This window comes from Dipteris shenzhenensis, chromosome 4 (assembly GCF_047967505.1).
Source record: "Dipteris shenzhenensis isolate YYH24624 ecotype China chromosome 4, Dip_SZ_1.0, whole genome shotgun sequence".
NCBI lineage: Eukaryota > Viridiplantae > Streptophyta > Polypodiopsida > Gleicheniales > Dipteridaceae > Dipteris > Dipteris shenzhenensis.
Genome location: NC_141599.1, coordinates 35,453,515 through 35,479,100, shown reverse-complemented (window position 1 = coordinate 35,479,100; position 25,586 = coordinate 35,453,515). Strand labels below are relative to the sequence as shown.

Sequence of the window (25,586 nt, the reverse complement as noted above, 5' to 3'; positions counted from 1 at the left end):
CCGCAAGACCTGGCCTGTAGGAATCTTTTACACCCTTTCCGTGGGAGGTATCCGTTGGATGTATAGACCGCCACCCTGGTGATAGTTGGCCAGCAGATCCCTTTGACGGCTACCCTAGTCGCCATTTGGCAAAACATCATCTTTACCTTGCGCGCCATATGGGAGTGTAAGACTCCAAGATCAAGAGCGACTACCGAAAGGCGGGAGTGTTTCCGCAAGGCCTGGCCTGTAGGAATCTTTTACACCCTTTCCGTGGGGGATATCCATTGGATGTATAGACTGCCACCCTGGTGATGGTTGGCCAGCAAATCCCTCTGACGGCTACCCTAGTCGCCATTTGGCAAAACATCATCTTTACCTTGCACGCCATATGGGAGTGTGGGACTCTAGGATCGAGAGCGACTACCAAAAGGCGGGAGTGTTTCTGCAAGGCCTGGCCTGTACGAATCTTTTACTCTCTTTCCATGGGGGATATCCATTGGATGTATAGACTGCCACCCTAGTTGTTAGCCCTTGTTCCGGCGATTCCCTAAGTAGTAAGCTAGGATTTCTGGAAAGGTGCTCTTCTGATAACCAGTTTTTATATTTGTTTTTACCATCCTTAACTCCTTTTGGAAGATGATTTGTATGGTGTTTTTTCTAGCATTAATAGAAGTCTCCTTCTTCTTGAGAAAAAAAAAGGTCCAAATATTTGACACAATTAATTCTAATGCAATATCCACTTGGTTTGATCATGTCCATCTGTATGTGTATCAAAACTATACCTTTATGGGTCTTGGAAAATTTCTTTGATAGGGCAAGACCCAACTACTGGAAATAGTGCTTCAAAGATAGTATGGGCAACGGAGATGTCTTTGCAGTTTAGAGACATCTGTCAAGGGAAGCAAGTTGCTGTCCAAAGATCTAGTGCAGCAAGCAAGATTCTTATGGATTCTATGATGGAGAAAAGATTTATAAAGACTTTCAAAGACGATTTAAAGACATCTAAGGCTAAGTCTTACATGTTTATGAAGTTTGCCTTAATATTATATGAATATCTAATCCTCGTATAGAGCATAACATTAATGTGCGTAATTAAATGGTCAAGAGAAGTAACTGCCAAGGTCCTAGGTGAGGGCGTAATGGCATTGACTAGATAGTTCTAATAGGGCGTAATGGCATTGACTAGATAGTTCTAATAGGGCTAGGGCCTAAGTGCATCTAAATGTGCAAATTGCCAAGGGCAATTGTTTTTAAAAGGAACTCCAAGAGAGGGGTGAAAAAGGATGCATCTAAGTAAGGGCCTAAAATGTAGACATGTGGCCAGGAACTATCTAGGGAATTGTGGGTCTCAGGGATAAGGATGAAGGAATTAACGTTGAGAAAAATTAATCACGCATCAGGTCCCTGAGTGTTGGCTGGGAGGAAAGAAAAGATAGCCATCACCCGTGAGAAAGAAGTAGCGCAGGTCTGGTTTATATTGCATAGCAGCGTGGGATAGATGGGGTAGTGTGACATTTATTAGAAATGCAAGGATAAGAGTGGATTGTTTTCTTGAATTTGTTTCACAGTAATGAGAAGTTTATGGAGCTTGACATGCTCAAGTAGTGGCTATATATATATATGACAAAGATTTCTATATATGATGCTATTTGGCCAAGTTTTTCTATTGAGATTAGAGAGAGAAAGCCTTTATGGAGTGATAGCTGTAGAGAGAGTGCCAATACTGATCAAGGGAGGGGATGTAAGAGAGGAGCTGCTGCTGTTCCAAAGGTGCACAGAAAGGCAGATTTCTGCAAGGGGAATGGGCTGGAACAGTAGAGAGAGAAATTCTGCAGTAGAGAGAGAGAGACTGCAGCAGGAGAAAGAAAGGGGCTGTGGCTGCTCTAGGCTAGGAGAAGGAGAGAGGATCTGCTGCTGTTCCAGAAGAGCTGAGAGGGGGCAGATTTCTGGAGAGGAAGGGCTGGAACTGTGGAGAGAGAAAGTGCTGCTGTAGAGAGAGAAAGTGCTGCTGAGGTGAGAGAGTGGCCTGGGGAGAAGCTGGCTGCACCCAAAGAGCTGGAGAGGTTCTGTTGCATCAACCAAAAGGAGAGAGAAGAAAAGTGACAAATTTTTCATGTAGGGAATGAAGGGGAGAGGCTTTCTTTTATAGGCTCCTCCCCCCCAAGCTTAGAATGGAAGGTGGACACTTGTCCCAGATTTTTGGTGGGCTGCAGTCCCAAAGAGGACAGCCCACAACCTGCCCCAAATCTACCAGATTTGGGGCCAGACACTTGGCCTGCATGCCCTGCCACTTGCCATGCATGCTGCCACATGTGTGGGACAGGTGGACTGACCTGCCAGCTCAGATTCCATGTGGTAGTCTGCCACGTGTCAGCTGCCACATGTCACTCCCAAAAACCCTAAAATTTCAAAGTTGTCAGAATTCAATTCTGATCGCACCCACAGGTTCCTAACAGCTTGGACTATCTATTGACGTACTCTAAGGTCATAATTGAGCCATACTGAGCTCATTTGTTTGTCGTCTTATCTTGTATCTCCATTACTCTTGGCATGCTGCCAGGCCCACACCCAAAGCTCAGGGAACATTCTCTTGAATGGTTCTTAGGTCAGTATGCAATCTATGCATTTGATTGGTCCCATGTTTGGGTACTCAGGTGGGGTTTCTAGATGTCCGTCTCAAAGAGAGGCCATCACTCTTGTGGGTCACTAATGCCCATAACCCCAAGCAAGGGGGTCCACCCTCAAATGCTAGACCTAGTCCCCATTGTCCGTAACTGAACAGTAGGAAAATATTTCATTTCTTAATAAGCATACTATTGAAAAACAAAAAGAAATAGTACCAAGCAAGCGGATACATGTTGAAGCAGGATGACATTCCCTCCGTCTTTCATTCGGTTGTCCTCAACTGAAATGCTTCCTCATAAGCATCCAGGATTTTAGGGCACTCCTGAAATGTAGCTCTGTCCACCCATTGGGCATCGGTGGATGGGAGCCCTCTGAACTTCAAAAGGTACATCTTGCGAGTCGTGCCTCGACGTCCCGTAGTGGAGTTATGCATAATAGTTTGCTCTGGGATCAACAAGATCTCAATGTCCTCTACTTCAGGTGCATCGTCCAATGTGGGCTCTTGAGGTGGTTCCCCAATGAAGGGTTTCACCAAGCTTACGTGGAAGACATCGTGGATCTTCCAATGCTCTGGAAGTCTCAATCAGATTGAGACATCATTTATTACCCAGGGGGTGACTTGCAGAGAGAAGTTGCATGCAAGGGACATCAGTATGATCTATGTGTCAACACATGACAATGTTGCATACATCTTCACCAAAGCACTTCCACGTGAGAAGTTTGAGGCATTTCGCATGCCCTGAACGTATCTCCTTTTGGTGATTGATCACTATCCTATACACCACATTGGCACTGCAGGGAGGTGTTAGAATTATTGGTATATTCTAGGCAATGGCCAATTTAATGTAATAAGTAGGTTAGGGGCACTTTTCCCTCATTGAGGTTTTTTCCCCAATTAGTGAATAGGATAAGGTTTTGTTACGTAGACAAAACCTCACACTCTCTTGTATTTTCAATACTCATCTATTCAAACGTTTTGCTCACTCTTGCATTCTGCTCTCTCAACTCTCACAGTCTGTAGGCTGATGAGGGATGTCATAAAGTGTGTGTGCGTAGTATGTGAAATGATTGGATATGACCTCCGCAAGAGAGACTTGCGCCAGGTCAGACCCACCGAGATCGCAAAAGTGTAACCCCACGGACCCTGATCTTGAGAGCCTTACTGGCTCTCTCTTGCTCCTCAAGTAGGGTGGCTGAAATGGTGGCCTTCGTAGGCCCACACTTTACAGCATCCACCCACTTGGAGGCCTCCTCAACGAACGTCTCCATCGACATGCGCGCGCACACTTTTTTTGTTAGCACTTAGCCTTGGTATGGCCTTGTAGGCTAGTCTTAGGACTCAGTCAACCCCTAGGTTGACTTCCTTGGCCAACCATATGGTTGACGAGGCCATATAGGCCACCCCTTTGTACTTTCTCATTATCCATTTGCACATACTCATGTTTGCTTCAGCTTGTTGTTTGCTCCCTTGCATTCCACTCCGTTTCCATTGCTTCCCGCACCCAACATTGGTATCAAAGCAGGTTCTCTTGCTCCTACATGCCTCCCCTCGTGCTCTCCCATTGCTCCTACCTGCTATTTTGCTCTAGTTCAGTCATGTTCCTCATTTTGTCGCCAGAAATCTGTTTTGGAGCAGAAAAACAGTCCAGCGGCAGATTTTTGGCTTTTTGAGGTCCGATTTCGACGTTTTTCGAAATTGCTAAGCTGCTCGCATACAAACCACCTTGTCCCGCACCATTTTGGCCACCCAAAAAAATGTTCGTACAATTGTACAAATGTCCATACGGCCATAAGGACCTATATGGACACATGCGTGACGCTGCCAGGAATCCGTACGACCTATCAAAAGTTGATTTCGAGCATTTTGGGGCTGTTTCTTGAGGTTTTTTCTTAGATCTCGAAAGTTTTCAGTCATTAGGGCCTTCCTCCAACTGCTTCACCTTGCTCTAGCACCATTTTGCTGGGATTTGCTCCCTCATGACTCAGATCTACCTGGTACAATTGGATTTGAAGATTTTCACCCTCTTTTATGTCACATTTGCACACATTGTAGTGACATTGAAGTGATTTTGCTCTAGAAATTGAGGCTTTTGTGTCACATCTGCAGATTTTGCAATGGCATTTGCCCCTTTTGGTCACATTTTGGGGCATTTGCAGTATTTGCCCTATTTTGACTCCATTTCAACTCCGATGTTGGGGATTTTGGATCTATTGCAGACAGATTGCCGATATTTTCAGATTTGCAAGTTATTTTATCACATTTGCTGAATCGCAGTGACATTTGGCTGCTCTGATATGAAATTGGGGTTTTTTCAGTGATAATGGCAAGAAATTGCAGCCGATTTGGTCCCATTTGCAAAATTACAGCTTATTTGCCCTCTTTTTGGCATAATTGCCCTCTCCAAATTTGGGGCTTTTGCCAGATTTGCTGATATTTGCAGCATTCTTTTCTTGACACAACCAAATTTGAGTTCTATTTGCATTTACCCTTTGATTTGGGCTATTTGTCCTTCGACATTTGTGGCATTCAACCACCATTTGGGACAAATTCAGCTCAGATTTGAATTGGACAAATTTGCAAAGATTTGCCCTTTGATTTGGGATGGTCATTTGCGGGAAAGCTATTTGCAGGGGGGGTCCTTTGATTGGATCGACATTTTCTTGCAGGTCATTTTGGGAACAGCTTGTGCATTTTGCTCAATGTTTGAGCAGCCATGTTGGCATTGACACTTGCAAACATTTGTTGTCATTTTAGTTTGACATTTGCAACAAGTAGTCAGATACTTGGGCAGCCAGCTCTTTGCATTGTGGCCTTGAGGCTATGACACTTGCACAGCACTTTTATTTTTTGGGGATTTTCATTTGCATTGGCAAACCATGAATCTTTTTGGAATGCTTGTTGCTGAGGACAAGCTTAATGGCATCAATTATCCCATGTGGTCCTACTTGGTGCGCCACCTGTTGGAGTCCAAGAACTTTTGGAGAATTGTATCTAGATCGGAGACTAGACCTGTCTCTTCATCACAGGCACCTAGTGCCACCGCAACCACTTCTTGCAGTTCTGGTTCATCTACCACTACTCCCTCAGTGCCTGCTACTGACCCTCCAACACAAGAACAGATTCATTGGGATCAGCAAGATGCACATGCACATGTATTGATTGCCATGAATTGCAAGAGAGTTGTTATACCTCACATTCGGTCTTGCAAAACAGCCAAGGCTGCATGGGACACTTTGGCCATGACACTTGCAGAGCACTTTTATTTTATGGGGATTTTCATTTGCATTGGCAAACCGTGAATCTTTTGGGATGCTTGCTGCTGAGGAAAAGCTTGATGGCATCAATTATCCCATGTGGTCCTACCTGTTGGTGTCCAAGAACTTTTGGGGAATTGTATCTAGATCGGAGACGAGACATGTCTCTTCATCACAGGCACCTGGTGCCACCGTAGCCACTTCTGGCAGTTCTGGTTCATCCACCACTACTCCCTCAATGCCTCCTGCTGACCCTCCAACACAAGAACAGATTCATTGGGATTAGAGAGATGCACAAGCACATGCAGTGATTGCCATGAATTGCAAGAGAGTTGTTATACCTCACATTGCAAAACAACCAAGGCTGCATGGGACACTTTGGCTAGTCTATATTAGATACACAATGAGGCCAAAGTTGCTTATTTGTGCAGGAAGCTTAACAATGTTAAGATAAATGAAGGGGACAGTAAAAAGAATCTGTTTTCTATCTCAACCATCTCCACACATGGCTTAAGAGTTCTTTTTCATGGTTATCACTGTGCCATTTATGATAATCGGTACGACAACTATATTGTACTTTCTCGAGCACTTGATAGAGGGCTATATCATCTTAAAAATCTCCCAAGTGCAAGTTCTGGTCACCTACAATCGTGTCGTCGCTCATTTGTAGCATAAATGTTCACAAGTGTAGCATAGGTCCTCGGGTCGTATTCCGGTGAGAGGTGTAGGCTAGAGCGTGGAGAGCAGATCTCATGCGCGCGTAGGTGAGAAAGAGGGCTTCATCATAACGGTTGATGGAGGCTCTTGCCTCCACGGGAGTTCATGCACAACAGGTAGCTATAGAAGCTAATGCCATGGCTGAATCTGTCATTTATGATACACATCTATGGCATGAGAGATTAGGACATCTCAACTAAAGGGGGAAGGGAAGAGGGAGAAGAACAAAAGGGAGAGAGTGAGAGAGAGGAGTGACACTAAAGATGCGGGTGTGAAGTGATGAGCCACACCACAAACTCATAGGTTTTATTAGGATTAGGTTTTTTTCCCCCTATGACTGTCTTAAGACAGTCATAGGTGTCATATCTTTAATAAAGGGGTGGCAATGTGCAAACCGCTCTGTAGGCAAGCTCTTAGTGAGCAAATCTGCAGGATTATCATCAGTATGCACTTTCACAAGCTCAAGTCGCTTGTCTTCCAGTACCTCCCTGATGAAATGATATTTCACATCTATGTGCTTGGTCTTTTGTTGAAAGACCGGATTCTTTGCTAACATGATAGCACTCTGACTATCACAATGCAAGACTGGCATATCTCCTGTAATGCCCGAATCTCCCACCAGCCGAGTAAGCCATATTGCTTCCTTGCAAGCCTCAGTGGCTGCAACATATTCAGCTTCAGTAGTTGACAGTGCAACGCATTTCTGCAACCGAGACACCCATGATATAGCACCTCCTGCAAATGTGAAAATATAACCGGTAGTAGACTTCCGGTTATCTGCATTCCCTGCATAGTCTGAATCTGTAAAACCATGCACCAATGCATCCTGCCTACCATAGCATATGGACAAGTCTTTGGTACCCTTGAGATACCTCAAGACACCTTTCACTGCTTCCCAGTGCCGCACGCCTGGATTTGCCATATACCTGCTGATGACTCCCACCGCAAAAGCAATATCCGGACGAGTGGCAACCATGGCATACATCAAAGAACCAACTGCAGATGCATACGGAACTTTGGCCATTTCAGCCTTATCATCATCTGATCTGGGGCTGTCCTTATTGCTGAGTTTTAAATGTGGAGGCAGCGGGGTACTAATAGACTTCCCCCCCTCCATTTTAAACCTCTGCAGTACTTTGTCAATGTACTCTTTCTGTGACACAAACAAAAGTCTCTTGGACCTGTCACGAGTAATCCGCATGCCAAGAATATGATTTGCATCACCCAAGTCTTTCATGTCAAAAGACTTATGCAGTTGTTTCTTCAAAGTACTAATCTCCTGCTGAGATTTACTGGCAATCAGCATGTCATCCACATATAGAATGAGTAGCATCAAACTGCCATCCTTTGCCCGTTTGGTGTACAAGCAATGATCGGTCTCACACCTATGATACCCTTGGGACTGCATGAAGGCATCAAACTTCTTGTACCATTCTCTTGGTGCCTGCTTGAGTCCATACAAGCTCCTCTTGAGCTTACACACAAAGCTTACACACAAGCTGCTCTTTCCCTTTAACAGCATATCCCTCTGGCTGACTCATATAGATCTCATCATGGAGATCTCCGTGAAGAAAAGCAGTCTTCACATCCATCTGACATAAATCCATGTCCTCATGAGCAACAAGAGCTAACACTGCTCTCAAAGTAGTCATCTTGACTACAGGGGAAAAGATCTCATCAAAATCAATGCCCTTCTCCTGCTTAAATCCCTTGGCAACCAATCTGGCCTTATACCTCGTTAAAGCATTTGAATCCACTTTGACTTTGTAAACCCACTTGCATGGCAAAACCTTTCTGCCTGCAGGTAGCTGCACCAAGTCCCATGTATCATTTGGAAGTAGGGAGTCCATTTCTGACTGCATGGCTTTCTCCCACTTCCTTTTCTCTGTTCTTCCCATAGCTTCCTTGAAGCTGGAAGGCTCACCACAATCTGTCAGCATAATAAAATCAGCCACATTATTGGCTCCTGGGACAAACCTGTCAGGAGGCCGTTGTACACGGGTGCTCCTCCTAACAAAATGTTCCGGATTATGCTGCTGTCCAGCCTGTTCGTCAGGCATGACGGTGGCTGTACCACCATATTTGGCTGTTCTACAGCCCCATTTGCTGGCATATCCTGTGGTGCATCATTGGCAGAATTATCTGGCTGATTTTCAGCCTGTATACCCTCTTGAACAGGGTTATCTGCAGCAGCCTGCTGCTGCATATTAATGGGCATTCTTTGCTGTCCGACATCATCATAAACAACCCTCCTGTATTCCACAGGTTGCACGGGTTCTTTGTGTACACTATCCTCTTTAAAGATGACATCATTGCTGCGTATAATCTTCCGTTTGACGGGATCCCATAACCTGTACCCCATTTCACCTTCGTCACCATAACCCATAAAGATGCATCTGAAAGACTTTGGCTCCAGTTTGGTGCGCAGTTCTTTGCGTACATGAGCAAAGCACTCGCAGCCAAACACACGTAAGTGCTTATATGAGGGTGGCTTGCCAGACCACACCTCCTCTGGCACTTTCAACTCCAAAGCCTTGTTTGGCGACCTGTTAATAATGTGAACTGCTGTTTGCACGGCTTCTACCCAAAAGCCATGGGGCAATGCAGCATAAGACAACATACATCGAACTTTCTCCTGAATAGTTCGATTCATCCGCTCACTTACACCATTTTTAAATGCATTATGAGGGGCTGTGAGTTCCTGTTTAATGCCCTTAGCTTCGCAAAACTGCACAAAAGCATGTGACACATACTCACCCCCATTATCGGATCTGAGGCATTTCAGCCTACGACCTGTCCGATTTTCAACCTGAGCGACAAACTTCTTGAAAGCATCTAAGGCATCGCTCTTATGCTTCAAGAAATAGACCCACAGTTTGCGTGTGGCATCATCAATAAAAGTAATGAAATACTTTGCACCCCTTAGTGATAACTGTGGCATTTCACACAAATCAGTGTGCACTAGATCAAGCGGTGCTCTATTTTGGGGAGTTCTCCTCTTATGAGGAGTCATAGAATGCTTGCCAAATATGATCACAAGTAGGCAAATCTGAAAATGAAAGAGATAGCAAATAACCCAAACGTGACAGTTCTTGCATTCCTTTAACGGACATGTGTCCCAACCGGCTATGCCACAATGAAATCTTTGGCAGCTCAGTTGTAGCAACAACATGATTACCTACACTGGAAACATAAAGAGGGTACAAGGTATCACTCTTAAAACCCTCAGCCACTACAACCTGGCCATCAGTAATCACCCATTTGGAATCCCCAAATGTGGTGTGGTAACCACTATCATCCAATAAGCCAGTGCTAATCAGATTTTTCTTGATTTGCGGCACATGGCGAACACCATCAAGCATAAATGTGCGTCCATCAGGGAATACTATCTGTATACTGCCAATCCCTGCAATCTGACATGCATAGTTGTTCCCAAGGTGAACAACTCCATGAGTACCTGTGTAGGAAGTAAACCACTCCCTATGAGGAGTAACATGAAAAGAAGCACCTGAATCTAAGAGCCAGGTGTGCATGTCATGGCCATCAATAACCAAAGTATGTGCAATTACACCAGAAGAGCATAAAACATCATGTCTGTCACTGTCAATGTCCTCTGCTGCAACATTCACTGCATCCAAGTCATCTACCTTGGCCTTGCCTTTGCCTTTGCTTCCACTGCCTGCATCCTTTGCTTCAGCCTTCTTGGCTTTCTGATCCCGTATAAACTTGAAGCACTTAGACTTCACATGTCCCTTCTTGCCACAATAAAAGCATTCAATATCCTTTTTACCACGGGACTGACTGCGGGATTTGGACTTACTAGCAGATCTCCCCTTCTGCTGAGTCCTGCCTCTTTCCTGTACCTGCAAAGCATTTGAAGACTTGCTGCCCGCATTATTTTTCCTGCTCATCTCCTCCATGAGGAGAGAGCTCTCTACATCAGCATATATAAGAGTGACATTTGAATCAGACAAGGTGGTCTTGAAAGTGTCCCAACTCTCAGGAAGGGTACACAACAAGAAAGTAGCCTTGAACTCCTCATCAAGGTTCAACCCCTGTGCAATCAGCTGTGTAAAGATGACATTGAACTCACTCAAGTGTGAGGTCATAGCTGTACCTTCCTTCATGCGAAGATCAACCAGCTTCTTCAACCAATACACCTTACTGGCTGAACTCTTTTGGGCATACAACTCTGCTAGCCTCTGCCATACACCATAAGAGGTCTTTTCAGCCTGAACATTGTACACAAGAGAATCACTGAGAGTAAGCATGATAGCAGCCCTCGCGGACAAATCTAGCTCCTCCCATTCATCATCTGACATCCCAGATGGCTTGACACCCTTCACCCTTATGGGCTTAGAAATCTTCTTAGGCAGAAGTACATTCAAACACTGTTCTGCCCATAATGCATAATTGTGTGCCCCTTCCAATTTCTTTATGTTTAGAATTGATGATTCACTTCCCCCTGATGCCATATCACATAAGGAAAGTACCTGACTCCCTGTAAGTTAAAAAAGGACTGAATAAAATTCTGATTTCTCAGAAAAAAAAACTTGCTCTATCAAGAGCCAGGAGCACTCACAATAGTGCTGTTTTTACTGTCAGAAAATCTGCAGCAAAACAGAAAATTCCCTCCAGTTACTGTACCTTCTGACACACTGTACCGTGCTCAAATAGGCATAAAAACAGTAATTTCAGAATGCTGCAGCTGCTCCACAAGTGCTTTAACAGTGCATCATCAGCTGACAAAGCACAAAACACTGCTGTCCTGATCACTTCTCCCACCTCAGATGAGGTATTGCACTGATTTAATATGCATAAACCACTTGGCATACACTGTTTTGTTCACTGAAAAAGAGGCTCCAGACACTTCAGCCTGTCACAAACCTGCAACAGAAAATGGGATAAATCCCAAGCAATCACCCTTCTGCCAAGGGGATAAAAGGCATCTGAAGATCTCTGACAGTAACCCAAGTGCTCTCAAGCAAAATCTGGGCAAAAGCCCCTTGATTTAACACCTGTACCAAGTGAAAAACACCTCAACACTGAGGTAGCAAAGAAAAATACAGCGCTCTCCTGGCACTTTCACCTGACAATGCAATGCATAAACAGCCCTGTGTACACAATAACAACACAGATCCCAACGTACAAACACTGAAGAGAAAATCTTTTGAGCACTGTCAACGATGGACAGTTAGGGACCGAGTAAACTCGATGCGCCCTGGCCAAACGTGGCTCAACTGAGATTTTCCAAGGTGTCGTACACAAAATGTTACCTGTAGAAATGTCACTGAATACACTGCGGAAACAAGACCAATGTGGACTCCCTGGCTCCACACTGCCTCAAGGCATACACTGCATAAGCTTCCAGGCAAAAGCCCTTTGAAAATGTCACCCAAAAGCTGAGATTTGCACTCAGCAAAAGCATAAAAATCCTCAGCAAAATCAAGGCATTACCTTCCCGAAACAAGATAACTGTGCAACCACCACACACTGTGGTACTAGTCACCTCAAGCACGAGGGACAAGATGTACTTGCTGTACCTCCAAAAAAAAAACACAGTTTGAAGGACTGAACAGCCGGGAATGCTCTCTCTTTGCCTTCTTTCCCCAAAGAAAAAAAATGATGTACTTGCTATACCTATGTACTGGCAGCACTGTACCTGTGTACCTGTGCAGGGTACGAAATCCCAGAATAGAGAGAGAAAAAAAAAATTTTCGAAATGCTCTTCCCTGATGCAGCTCCCTGTCGAAGAAGTTCCTGACGCTGCTCCCTGTACGTACGGCGGCGTCCGTACAGTACGGACGGCCGTACGGCCGTACACGCGCGCGCCTGCGCGCCGCCCTGTACGAAGCCCGGAGGCTGTAGCAGCTAGCTGCTGCTGGCGCTGCTCGGCGCCGCCCTGCGCTCCTGCCCGCGCTGTCCCCCTGGACCGCGCTGCGCTACCGCTGCAGCTGCCCGCGCTACGCCCTGGCTGTTGCCCTTGCTGTCCCGCTGGCCCGCGCTGCCTGCGCAATGCTGAGGGCACGAAGCCCGAGGGGAGGGGGAAGGGTAGAGAGAGGGGTAGGCAGGGGTAGGGAGGGAGTGAGGCTGGCTCTGATACCAGTTGAAGGGGGAAGGGAAGAGGGAGAAGAACAACAGGGAGAGAGTGAGAGAGAGGAGTGACACTAAAGATGCGGGTGTGAAGTGATGAGCCACACCACAAACTCATAGGTTTTATTAGGATTAGGTTTTTCCCCCCTATGACTGTCTTAAGACAGTCATAGGTGTCATATCTTTAATAAAGGGGTGGCAATGTGCCTTTACCCCAACATCAACTTCAACAGTTTGGTGAAGATATTCAATTATGTGTGCCAACAATGTGCTCAACCGAGCACCCACTCGGGCGTTGAAGACCATCACTCCCTATGAAGCATGGACAGGTCATAACCCGATCATTTCTCACATGCGGGTGTTTGGGTCCCTAGCGTATGTGCATGTCTCTCAGTTGAGGCATGAGCTTGATGATAAGGCTGTCAAATGCATCTTCATTGGCAACAGCTCACAAAGCAAAGGTTACAAGTTGTTTCAGCCTAGCACAAGCAAGGTGATTGTCAGTAGGGACGTGGTTTTTGCTGAGCATGCCCCTTTACCTTGGCTGGACTGTAAAACACAGCCTTCAATGGAAGCCTCGGATGTGTTTGATTCTATTACGCCTTTCATAGTGCAGAGCACCATGCCCAATGTCATAAGAAACGTTTCGAGATCTTAACAAGCATTTCGTCTAGAAACGTGTAAAATTAGTGTACATGCGGGTGTTTGGGTCCCTAGCGTATGTGCATGTCTCTCAGTTGAGGCATAAGCTTGATGATAAGGCTGTCAAATGCAACTTATTTGGCTACAGCTCACAAAGCAAAGGTTACAAGTTGTTTCAGCCTAGCACAAGCAAGGTGATTGTCAGTAGGGACGTGGTTTTTGCTGAGCATGCCCCTTTACCTTGGCTGGACTGTAAAACACAGCCTTCAATGGAAGCCTCGGATGTGCTTGATTCTATTACGCCTTTCATAGTGCAGAGCACCATGCCCAGTGTCATAAGAAACGTTTCGAGATCTTAACAAGCATTTCGTCTGGAAACGTGTAAAATTAGTGTATTTTATATAAATTATAAAATAGTGTATTTTATATAAATTATATTTTAAAAAACGTTCCACGTTTCGCATGTTTCTTAGATACGTTTTTTCACGTTTCTACTACCTGAAACGTGTTTTCTGGTTACACTGACCATGCCACATGCTTCTAGTAGCTCCAATCCTCCTCCCGTTGCTCCTGCTCAGCTTGATTTTCCACTGCCAGATGGCCATGCTATCGAGCAAGCAGTTCAAGTAGAGAGGGCTGTCATGAGACTGCAAAAATCAGTCCCTCATTGGCTTTTGAATACCCTCAGGGACAGCAAGCAGGCTGAGCCTTTGCATGCCCGCACTAGAGGTGCGCACAAACAGATGCAAGGCAATTTTTTGGTTGTATCTTTGATTGCCACTGCCTGTAATGAGGAGCCTCTATGTCACCACGATGCAAAGTCATGAATGGATGCACGCCATAAGAGCTGGACTTGATTCCATTCAAGCAAATGGCACAAGGGACTTCTGTGATTTGCCTGCAGGCAAGCGTGCCATCGGCACAAAGTGGGTTTACAAATTGAAGCGCAAAGCTGATGGCAGTGTTGATCGCTACAAAGCTAGCCTTGGTGCGAAATGTTAAGCCCACCAGGACCAGTCGTTGAGTCATTGCTCTTGCATCCCACAAACATTGGGAGGTGCATCAGTTGGACATTAAGACCGCCTTCCTTCATGGTGATTTACAGGAAGAGGTCTATGTCACTCAAGCTCCTAGCTTTCAGAAAAACGGTTATGAAAATCAGGTTTGCTGGCTCAAAAGGGCCCTATGCCAAGATACCTGCACATTTGACACCCCGTGGCTTTCAGAACAGCCATACAGAAGCAACTCTTTATGTCCAAAAGAGTGTTGTGGGATCTGTAATTCTCATTCTTTATGTGGATGGCATGCTTGTCACTAGGCCAGATATGGACAAAATTGCAGAATGAACCCAAATGGCTCCTAATTCACCTGCAGATGAAGGTGACTCAGCCCAAGTCTCGACTCTAGCTTCAACAAATGACCGAATCGACCTGCTCTAGCAGTGAAGGCAGACATCACTCTGTAACACCTTCAATGCTCCTACAAGATCTACATGTAGCTCCAATTGTAGCTTCAACGCACCAAAAGCTGATTTGCAGAAATCATTTGCAATAACAGACAAGGGCCAGTTGCACTATTACTTGGGCATCCAGTTTGCATATGTTGAGGGGGGTATAGTGATGAGTCAGTCCAAGGACATTGGACAGCTCTTAGACTGCTTCCAGTTTGAAGATTGCAAGCCAGTTTCTAACACCATTGGAGCCTGGCTTTTGTTTCTCCTCCGCGGATGGGAGTGAACCCTTTCATGCCACCCTTTATCAGCAGGCTGTGGGCTGCCTTATTTATTTACCGGCCTGATCTTCAGTATGCCGTCTCCCAGCTGAGCAGGTACATGCACATGCCTAGGACACAGCATTCGCAAGCAGAGAAAGCGGGTCTTCCGTACTTGAAGGCCACACAAAATTTGGTACTGTTCTATGGTGATGAGTCTCCACTAGTCTTGCATGCATGTTCTATGGTGATGAGTCTCCACCAGTCTAGCATGCTTTCACAGACAGTGACTCGACAGGTTGTTACGACACCAGAGTGTCTCTCAGTGGCAACTGTTTCATGCTTGGCTCTTCATGCATTTCATGGTTCAGCAAAAAGCAGCCTACAATTGCTACTTCTAGTTGTGACGCAGAATACGGGGCAGTCTTCACAGCTACGGTAGCGAGTGTCTGGCTCCATAAGCTACTTGCAAATCTTGGCATCAGCCAGCCAGCTTCTACTACCATCTACACTCACAACCAGAGTGCTTTGGCTGTTGCGAGAAAGCCAGTGTTTCATGCGCGCACAAAGCACATTGAGGCTCATTATCATTATGTTCGAGAGTAACTGTCAGCTGGAGACATACAATTGTCCTATGTTCCCATGGAGGACAACTTAGCAGATCTCTTCACGAAGGCTCTACCACGGGCCAAGTTTGAGGCTTTTCGACATGCCTTACACTTGCAACAATTCGTTACGTGATGTTAATCTCCCTGTACTATCATAGGTTGTTACATCCATCTTGGACGAACAGGTGCAACTAGTTTTCAGGTATACCTGAGATGTATCCAGGATACTTCAGCCATACCATGGAGGGGGATTTGTTAGCACTTAACCCTAGTATGGCCTTGCAGGCTAGTCTTAGGACTCAGCCAACCCTTAGGTTGACTTCTTTGGTCAACCATATGGTTGACTTCAGGGCCATATAGGCCACCCCCTTGTACTTTCTCATTATCCATTTGCGAGTACTCACGTTTGCTTCAGCTTGTTGTTTGCTCCCTTGCATTCCACTCCATTTCCATTGCTTCCCGCACCCAACATTTTTATGACACTTTTTTAGCGAAAGCCAGGATTGTTTATATGACAAGAATAGCCACCTCAAAACGAGGCACTGTAAAATACATCAGCTGAAAATCTCTATATATGCCAAATATACATCATGATCTATGTGTCGAGTCTGCAAGCAATCAAAGAAATATTGTTGCACACACACACAATATAACATATATGTATACATATATCTACACTAGCTCCTAAGTTCCATAATCATATTTTTCTAGTTTCCTTAAGACCCAAGTTTTTCGCAGCTTTCTCATACCATCTTTATCAATGCTTGTGACAACATCCACACAGTGACGACACAAGAGGTAAGGGAGCCAAGGGCAAGGTAGAAAGCTTTACCTCGACATCAACTTGCACTTGAGGTACAGTCCTGAACAAGTCCCTCAATGGCCGGCATACTCTTACATGAAGCCCTCGAACTTCTTGTATCATCGACTTCCCTTCCATTCCACCTATGCCTACAACCAGATTGATGCCCGATATCTAGACAAAATAAAGAATCTCAGTTTGATCGAACTGATTTAGGGTCACCATCCCTCATGAAGCTAGCATTGGACATGATTAAATTACCTCAGCTGAAAGTATGTCAAGATGTATAGCAGAAGCATCAGCTTTTGACCCACCATGCCACTCAAACCTATTAGATATTTTGAGGTAGCCAAGATCCAACTGCATAAATCTGACAATCCAGTGGCTTCAGTATCTCTTTGAGAGAGAGCCCACAAATAGTAAACCAGATATTGGGACTTCTAACAAATACAACATAATTTCAAAACCATGCTTCAGAAGTGCATACTCTTTGCTTGCTGAGCATCGGGGCATTATTATGATGGGTGTTTCCAAGGAAATATTCAGCTTCAATGCTGGTGCTCCATCAATGTCAGACTGTGGTACAAGCCTCTCAATTCCACCAACTTTATCCACAACACGAGTAACTTGTTGTGCATGTGGTGTAGCAAGGGCGGTAAAATATGACATTATCTACAAAGTAGACAAATTTATTAGGCCATTTTGTTTATAACACGAAAAACAAGCACGTTTCTTAAAGTTTTGGAAATTCAGAGTCCTAACCCACCTCTTGAATAAATCTATACAAGAAAACAATGCGTACGGCAGAAAGTCTCCCATCAAGACTGTAATCATAACCTTGGTAGTCATCCTCATCCACATTGTAGGATTGGAACTCCAACTGCGATAAACAATAGCGGCATCTAAGACAATTGATGTTTTAATCCAAAGCACACCAGATACGTTCACAGGGGTAATGATAGGAGCAATACAAAAAAAAAGCTCTTACTCTTCCCTAATTCTCTTCTGGTGGCTCAATTGTATGCTGAAGTAATAAACCATAAAATATGAAATAACCTCAATTATCTATTTGAAATTGAACATCAGCTCTGCGTCATCCTATACAGTGGAAAAGGCAGTTTTGACTTTCCCTGAACACTAATGCAATATGAGACAATGCCAACAGGAATCCAATGTCTGTATCATACCTTGACAAGAGAGTCACAACCAGGATTACGGATATCACACATCCAACCCCAGTAATGCTCTAGCCCAAGCGACATGTCACAAATTCGGAGATTCCCTAGAGTCCCAGATATAATAAACGACCCTGGAAAAACCTGTACAAGGTAGTGACAGAAAAGCACATTGACTTGAGTTCAGCATGTCAGCTCTACAAAATGTGATCATGTACTGGTATCTCTACATAGTATCTTCACTCAGCCATGACCCTCTAAAGAGAACACCTGGCAACCATGACAAGCACAGGCAATAGAAGCTGATTTAAACTTCATCCAACATATCTATCAAAAAACCTTTCCTAAGTGCACCAGAATGAGTACCACAAATTTAGTCACTATTGGAACAGCTATTACCTTGAGATCCATTTGAAACCTTTCTTGATCTAACATCGCAAGTTGGGATCCATCTTCTTTATTGAGAAATATTCGTACACTGTCCACGTTCATCTTCAGTTCAAATACAATTCTAGATTTCCCTTGACCTAGTAAACCTTTTACTATTATCCGGTCTGCAGATGACTCCAGAGTGTTGGATGAAGCTGAAGTTGTTTCATTATTAGCAGGAGATCCCAAGACCTGCTGCGACTCAACAATTTCACTAATCTCTGTCCCAAAGTTGATCAATGCAACCACAGTTGGCCTGTTACAGAAGAATTCCAGTGTAGCCATACAAATACTCATCTGTTGCAATCAGAAGATTCGATCAGACATATTATATATGTCTTGTGCTTTTTACATAGAAGGTACAAAAATCAGCCCTTATGGGTAAGCATCTTCCACTTGTATCTTCAGGTATATAGCTGCAATTTCTTATTTTGTTTTTAAGTTTTGTTACTTCTTTTTCTTCACCCACAGAATGATCATTTTAAAAATTAGAAAAACAATAAGTCCCAGCTTAAGCTTACCTGTACATCCCTCCCATCATAATCTGGAGATTCAAACTGCCTCATAATGAAATGCATGCTCACAAAATTTTTGAGTTCACCTCCTGATTCAAAGATCTTGTCCATTAGACACTCGTCAGCTGAGATATCAAAAGGCTCAAGCCCCAATGCTGAGAAGTTACTCTCTAAACCAGAGGAAAGTTGATTAGGCATTGGGTTCTCAACCGCCTTTGGGTAGCCCCCAGATGATGAATTCAAATCTGCAGAACCTCCAAATTCTGCCAAAGCATCTTTAAAAGACTCATCTTCGTCTTTGAATTTGTTCTCCACTTTTGCCACCTCATCAGGAAACTCTTCGGCGGATGGTCCTAAAAAGGCTTTATTAAGCACAGAACGTGCTATGTACCGGCATGATGGAGCTATATAGCCTTGAAGCTTATCCTCGATTTTAAGATAGTGCAGGTTCATCCCCACTGTCAGATCGTATTGTCGTTGCAGCACATTAACCTGCCAAGTCCAGTCATTAAAGTCAGGCAACAAAGTCCAGTCATTGAAGTCGGGCAACAAACACCATTGATTCTAATCATAGCAAATACAAAATGTTCACATGAAATCCTACCCTTCCACCACCAGCTTGTAAGTTCAGAATAAGGGACTCTTTATCTTCCAACGCATTTAATTCCATCTGGATGCATCCCAACAAATAGAAAAAGAAGAAAGTTGTACAGTCAACAATGCTATTTCCTATTAGCAGTAGCATTGACTTTTCAATCTTTATTTGTCTCAAAAAATTTTGGTACTAAATAATCTCCACATACAAGTCTTGATAGATACAAATTTAAGAATAAGACGTCATACCTTTGCATAGACAGATAGCTGTAACTCTTGGAGCGTTCCTGTCATAAAAAGAACTGGCTGTCCCAGAAAATCAACTGATCTAGTAGGCACATCTTCAACATCACCAATAAGCCCCTCCGGTAAAGCAAGAGACATAGGGGGCTGCAAACCTTCCAAGATTAGTTCATTGAATGCTCCAAGGACCTCAAACCATAAACTTGAGTTCAAAACAAAATCTTTCCAGACTCACAGATGCTTTATAAACTGACACAGTAAGAGACTTTAGCCACATTGCCTTGCATTCCTCATCTTTGCATTGCATGATAACTGTGTTGGACGATTCCAGGCCCTGCAAGAAAAAGATGCCATATGGATATACACTTCTGTCATAGACACTTTTGTCTGTTAGACAAGGGCATACAAGATCTATTTGATGAACAACAAATAAATAAATTGATGGAATGATGTGAGATAACACACTCAAAAGTTACAATCGAGATCTAAAGCTAAGACAGGTATGGCATCATACAAAGCACCAATACAAATTTAGAGACTTGTCATGCCCCCATCACAAAACATCTATCCTTAAATACTTGAGAGTTGCATTTGAAAAGATAGAAAATAAGATTCTGCCTTTAATCAACACAAGGAAGGGCATACAGACGAGCTAAGATATCTAAGCAAGGAGGAAAGTCCCTGGTCTATAACCGGAAGGCATCATACAAAGCACCAATACAAATTTAGAGACTTGTCATGCCCCCATCACAAAGCATCTATCCTTAAATACTTGAGAATTGCATTTGAAAAGATAGAAAAGAAGATTATGCCTTTAATCAACACAAGGAAGGGCATACAGACAAGCTAAGATATCTAAGCAAGGAGGAAGGTCCCTGGTCTAGAACCGGAAGTTACTCAAAGTATAAAGCAACTTGCAGATTTGGGGAAATAGTAACATTTTAATGCATATGATGAGTTCAAGAGGGACCGGATGATCCTCGTGCTAGCTCCCCTAGCAATAGTTTTATGAAAAGTTTTTCATTCATGAGCATGTTCCACTTGAAACAAGCTGAATATTTCCTTTCAGGTGTGCCTGAACAATCAGATCCACTGCAGCCATATCAACAAAATAAAACCAAAACTTGCCTTCTGCAATTCCATCCCTCGAGTGCAAACAGCCAATACAAATTCGGAGCCACCGATGTTAGAGGAAGGAACTCCCAAAACCTGCTTTCCATTCATGCTGCCAAGAGATAAACAAACATATGTGATCAATCAAATACTGAAAATAACTTGTTTCCTAATCTATCGAAGCATGGAGATTTTTCTTACAAGCACAATGGCCATGCCCACATACAAAGTTTATCAAGGTTAGCACCCACATACCTGCAGCAGCGCAGGTATGTTTGTGCATTTGCAGACTCCAATATATACAAATATGATCCGGATAAGACGACCCAGCATGGCTGCCACTCTGCCACTGCATTGCCAAGACCCTGCACAATACTGACTCTTACTATGCTAGTGAACTAGAAGATAAGAGAGCAGTTAAAAACAACAAGTTCTATAACCTAATATCTGGAGAAAAACTAGAGGATTCCAAGAAGCTGCTTCAGATCACAATAAAAAAGAAAACAAGACAAAGCATTCCCCCACCACGGAATCCCAGCCACACCGTCACAAGCCATCACATCTCATACAGGGCCTGGCAAATATCCATCAGAACAAAAAGAGAGAGCACATCATGTTATTGATACTCCCTCCGCCGATCAACACGATACCATCAACAAAATCTGAAACTATGCACTTTATGCGACCTGCATAAGACAAAGAAAGAGAAGCATATAGTGCTGAGACGCCCCAAGTCATATGACAACCAAGGTCTATACCACAGCTTTTTTGACCAAGTTTTTTAGGAGCCAAATCATTGACTACCTGGACCTATGCTTTGCTTGACCTTTGTAGAGATATTTGTGGTCCTCATGTGCGGGGGAACACAATGACGAGTCTATCGTGTCATGCTCTTTGGATTCCGATTGCATCGTGTCCCTTGTGGCCTCTGGTCAAGGTCCTTTGAGTCCTTTGATTAGGTTCCAATGGGCCCTCCTGGTCTCAACTCGCCTCTGCGCTCGAAACTGGCAGATAGAAAACACAAAGAGAGAAAGGTGGTGGGAATTTCAAGCGCGGCAGGTTAGGTTACGGCCATTGATTGGGGTCTCACTGGGCGTCATGGTGTCCCTGGAACAGGTTAGAGATATGCTGCTGTTGTCCATTGCTCCTCTCTCTGGGGTAAATCTGTCGGCATTGTGAGGTGAGCGTGAAGCTGTCACATTGCAGTGAGGGTGTCTCAGATCGGATGTGACTTTGCCACTTCTAGGTCTGATGTCTTTGGAGGATGGGCTCCTATGGCCTCCACTTACTCCTCTCTCTTGTGAAGACGGAATCTATGATTGCTTGCTGTACACCTCATTCTTTGACTTAGGGAGACTGACGACGCTATTCTTAGTGTCAGAGTGCAAGCAAAGTAGTTCATACACTCTTCCTTCGTCACAGCAACTTTTTTTGTTTTTGGGGCAAAAAGAGACTTCTATTAGGTATTAAAGAAAACCGTTAGAGCAAGCTCCATACGGGATACACCATGCAATGCATGAAAAGCTCAAAAGCCAAAAAGAAAGGATTGGGGCTGATAGTGCCATCTCAATGCTGTACAACCCTGCGAGAAAAAGGGCAAACCCCTCCAAACTCGTAGGAATACAGTCCTCCTAGAAGAGGCTGCCCATGAAGGGCCCTGCATGCTAGCCCAAATGGCTATCAAAGTATGAACAGTGTCACAGCACCATTTGTGTGACAGACTCACAGAAAGTTCTACAAATGACTGTACGAATCTTCTTCCTTAGTTCCTTTGAAATTGAGCTTAACTTGATAGGAGTAGCTGGCTTAACTTTGACAGTTGCTAATCTCCCATGGCCCATAAGCTGTGCACGCCATTCCACAAACCTCATGGTGTACTTTTCTACGTGTTATGCTCATCTCAGACATCTTCCTTGAAATTGGATGACCGCTTGAGTGGATCTATCGCTTGGCTTTTATTGTATTTGGTTTTCTTCAGTCTCGTAGACCCTTCAGTCTTTCAAAAACTTTAATAAACTTTCTTTCTTTCTTTATATCATGCTGCTCACCCAGCCCTGCTGCCCCTCTTTGCCCTCTTTGCTCCCCTACCATGGCCCTCTTGGCCTTTTCTACCTCTTCTTGGTGGCCCAAAAGCCTAGCCTGTATTTTCTGTACAGAAAACTCTCAGCCCTCCATTTCCCCATTCATTCTCCTTCTACAGCCTCCTACGCGTCGCCCTTCCTCCCAGCCTCCCTAGACCTAGCAGCAGCAATGTGGCACCTATCCCCATTGGCTAGGGCTCTCCCTCAAGCATGATCGAGGGGTGGTGTGACATGAACTGGGAATCTTAGCCAACCCTAGCAAGCCTCATGGATATTCTCCTCAACATCTCTCAAATGAGCTCCCTTGTTCTCATACCATGTGAGAGAAATTAACGATACACGCTGTCTAAACAGGCTGAATAGAAGCTCCACAACTTCAACAGGTAGCCACACACTCCTACTGGATTTCAGTAGCTTCCATATCAACTTCCTGAGACGGGAGTGTGATGGACAAACCTAAGCACTCACTATGAATGAGATCCCAGCTCCTCGAGATTGTGGAGAGGAGACTGAGACTCTCTCCTTATATAGCCCTAGATAGAGCCATTTTAGGTCAACCAGAGACCAGCCTTCCATGTGGCAGACATGATATCACCAACTATCATGTCAGCAGTCGAACACATCAGCAGACTCTCACATGGCCCGCCTACTGTGCCACATCATCTACTGACCCTGTGTCGTCTGCCACATCAGTCGCCATAGTGCATGTGATCATTTATGCATGCCACATTAGGAGCAGACAGAATATCAGATGCATTGGCAGCACGCTTTGCTGCTACATCATCAGTTCACCTGTCCATGTGGCAGATCATGATCCAAATGCATCAAAACTCACTGCTGTTGGCTTCTCATATGGAGGTTTTACAAGTGAGAATCTAGAACCAGATGGATGCCTAGAGGGCGGAGCATTGATTTTTCAAAAGCAAGTAACGTTAAGATAGAACACCATGCACTCTTGGCATGTACAGCATCACCCAGGTCACAGACACGTCAACACAAACTTTGAAAAGCCACTAAACAAAACCACCTCCCAACCTTGTGTACCTATATTGAAGAGGTAATGGATATAGGCTTAAACTCCTGGGGGCAACTATTGCAAGCATAATTGGGTCCGTACACGTATGATTGGCTGAGCCATACACGTATGAAATAATTATTCCGTACGCATATGGTACGGCCAATCATACTTGGCTTTTTCCTTTTTCTTTTTCTTTTCTTTTCTTTTCTTTTTCTTTTTTTTTTGGGGGGGGGGGTGTCCCAGACCATTATGAAAACGTTTTTTAATCAGTTTCTTGACTTTAAAATTAATACAAAGTTGAATTTGAAATTTTTGTAGCTCTCTGTCAATCAAATGTGTACAATGTATATTTTCCTCTCTTTGTTTTTTGTAAAATTGGGGTCACGTATGATTCAGCCCCAGGGGCCAGGGGCTGATCCATACTCCAATCATACTTCCGTACCCGTATGCAGTATGTGTATGGTAGCATATGGAAAAAACTATGATTGCAAGCACCTAGTCTAGCATCCTCTTTGAGCCTCTCGGTGTAAAATTTCCTGTATTCAGACCTCTATTCATGAATATCACTCACCACAAGGGCAAAGCAATCTCAAAGGGTTACACAAAAGGCCTTTGTATTCAGTCATTCTAGTACTCAAAATAAATAACAGTCTTTGTCTTCATGAAGATGGCACTCCTCAATTCGTAATTTCAAAACATGCCATAGCAAAACTATACCTTCCAGAACAAGACTCTCATGTCCCCTTCAAGCTCAGCCGGATGCCATGATGCATGTATCGTAGAACTCTGTGATGACTCCATTTCATCATTTGAACAAGATGAACCTTCAAATGTTGCGATGAGCTGCATGAGTCTCTGATACCTTGCAGGCGAGAAATGCAAGCCAAGGTGTGGAACTTGGATTGCAATGTGAGTTGATGGATACGTAGGGTGCGGTATACGTATCTAACAGAGGACAAATGCCACTCAAGTCAAGAACATTCATATCAAGGCAGCGCCAAACAAGAATGAACCTTATTGTTGAAAATCAAACACAGCTGACCTTCTCAAATAAAAGGAACATCCCACAACGATTCAGAACAGGGAACACTGTGTGTGTATCGTTTGCAACTTCATTCACACAGCCGACCTCTACTGGCACTATAGGCTGCGTCTCCGACCAATCAAATAATCCATCAACCAAATAAGCAGCTATATCACTTCCTGATATGTAAAATCGAGAATAAAGCCCCCCTCTCATAGAGTGATCATCGCCTTTCTCATTGCCGCATTCTTCCTGCTGTCAAATACATATCAGCTTAAAAAACCATGTGATCCTTTATGAAGCAAAACAGGGGCAGCACCCATAGAAAAGAAATGCTCATCACATGAACTCCAGCACGGACCCACTTACATTTGCAGTATGCAAGGTGAAATGCCCCAAGTCCAACAGAAGCTGTGTGCCTGACCCCCCAGTTAATAGTTTATCTGCAGGTAATCTGACTTTGGGAGCATCCACATCAAGATCAATAGAGAACCTGTCAAAAAATATGAAATGAAGCCACCAATCAACACTTGAGATCTTGTATAGACAACTCATTTCAACTTATTCAGCATTTCTGGCAAACAAAGCCTCTTGCCTGCTCTGTTCTTCCAACGCAATTTTCAACTGTTCTTGGGCACGGCGTCTAACTTGCTCTAGCTTGTTCTGAAAAGAAACAATAAAACAAAAATGCAACCTCAAAATTAACATAAACCTTGCAGAAATATCCATGTGCCTTAATCTCAAATTAATCCTTTCTATGAGCCTTGAAAAAGGATCGATCGGACTAAGGTGACTATCCCAAACCTGCAGGGCTGTTGCAGTCTCCAATGCAATATCTGGGCTCACTGCATTGCTGCTCTTCAGAAATAGCATAAATCGCTCAAAACTTGCAATCCAAACCTGATGAATATAATCGTTACTATCACAATGAAATAAACAAACATACATACATACACACCC

General features: G+C 44.0%; 1 protein-coding gene across 2 annotated transcripts in view; it reads right to left on the bottom strand.

The window, feature by feature from the left end:
- Window positions 1-25,586, bottom strand: part of LOC147902770 (calcium-dependent lipid-binding family protein) — a 227,504-nt gene that overhangs the window by 103,026 nt on the left and 98,892 nt on the right. Inside the window, exons 16-32 of one of the 2 annotated variants that reach the window (XM_087373773.1) lie at window positions 25,431-25,526; window positions 25,222-25,289; window positions 24,996-25,119; window positions 24,645-24,878; window positions 24,320-24,547; window positions 20,759-20,868; window positions 20,519-20,615; window positions 19,626-19,724; window positions 19,397-19,537; window positions 19,158-19,223; window positions 18,560-19,045; window positions 18,009-18,335; window positions 17,622-17,753; window positions 17,201-17,314; window positions 16,922-17,106; window positions 16,696-16,804; window positions 16,465-16,608 (exon numbers count right to left, since the gene is read on the bottom strand). In XM_087373773.1, coding sequence (XP_087229899.1) covers window positions 16,465-16,608; window positions 16,696-16,804; window positions 16,922-17,106; window positions 17,201-17,314; window positions 17,622-17,753; window positions 18,009-18,335; window positions 18,560-19,045; window positions 19,158-19,223; window positions 19,397-19,537; window positions 19,626-19,724; window positions 20,519-20,615; window positions 20,759-20,868; window positions 24,320-24,547; window positions 24,645-24,878; window positions 24,996-25,119; window positions 25,222-25,289; window positions 25,431-25,526 — 2,760 coding nt within the window. Of the gene's footprint in view, window positions 1-16,464; window positions 16,609-16,695; window positions 16,805-16,921; window positions 17,107-17,200; window positions 17,315-17,621; window positions 17,754-18,008; window positions 18,336-18,559; window positions 19,046-19,157; window positions 19,224-19,396; window positions 19,538-19,625; window positions 19,725-20,518; window positions 20,616-20,758; window positions 20,869-24,319; window positions 24,548-24,644; window positions 24,882-24,995; window positions 25,120-25,221; window positions 25,290-25,430; window positions 25,527-25,586 lie in introns of both variants that reach the window. The other variant, XM_087373775.1, reaches the window with a different exon arrangement.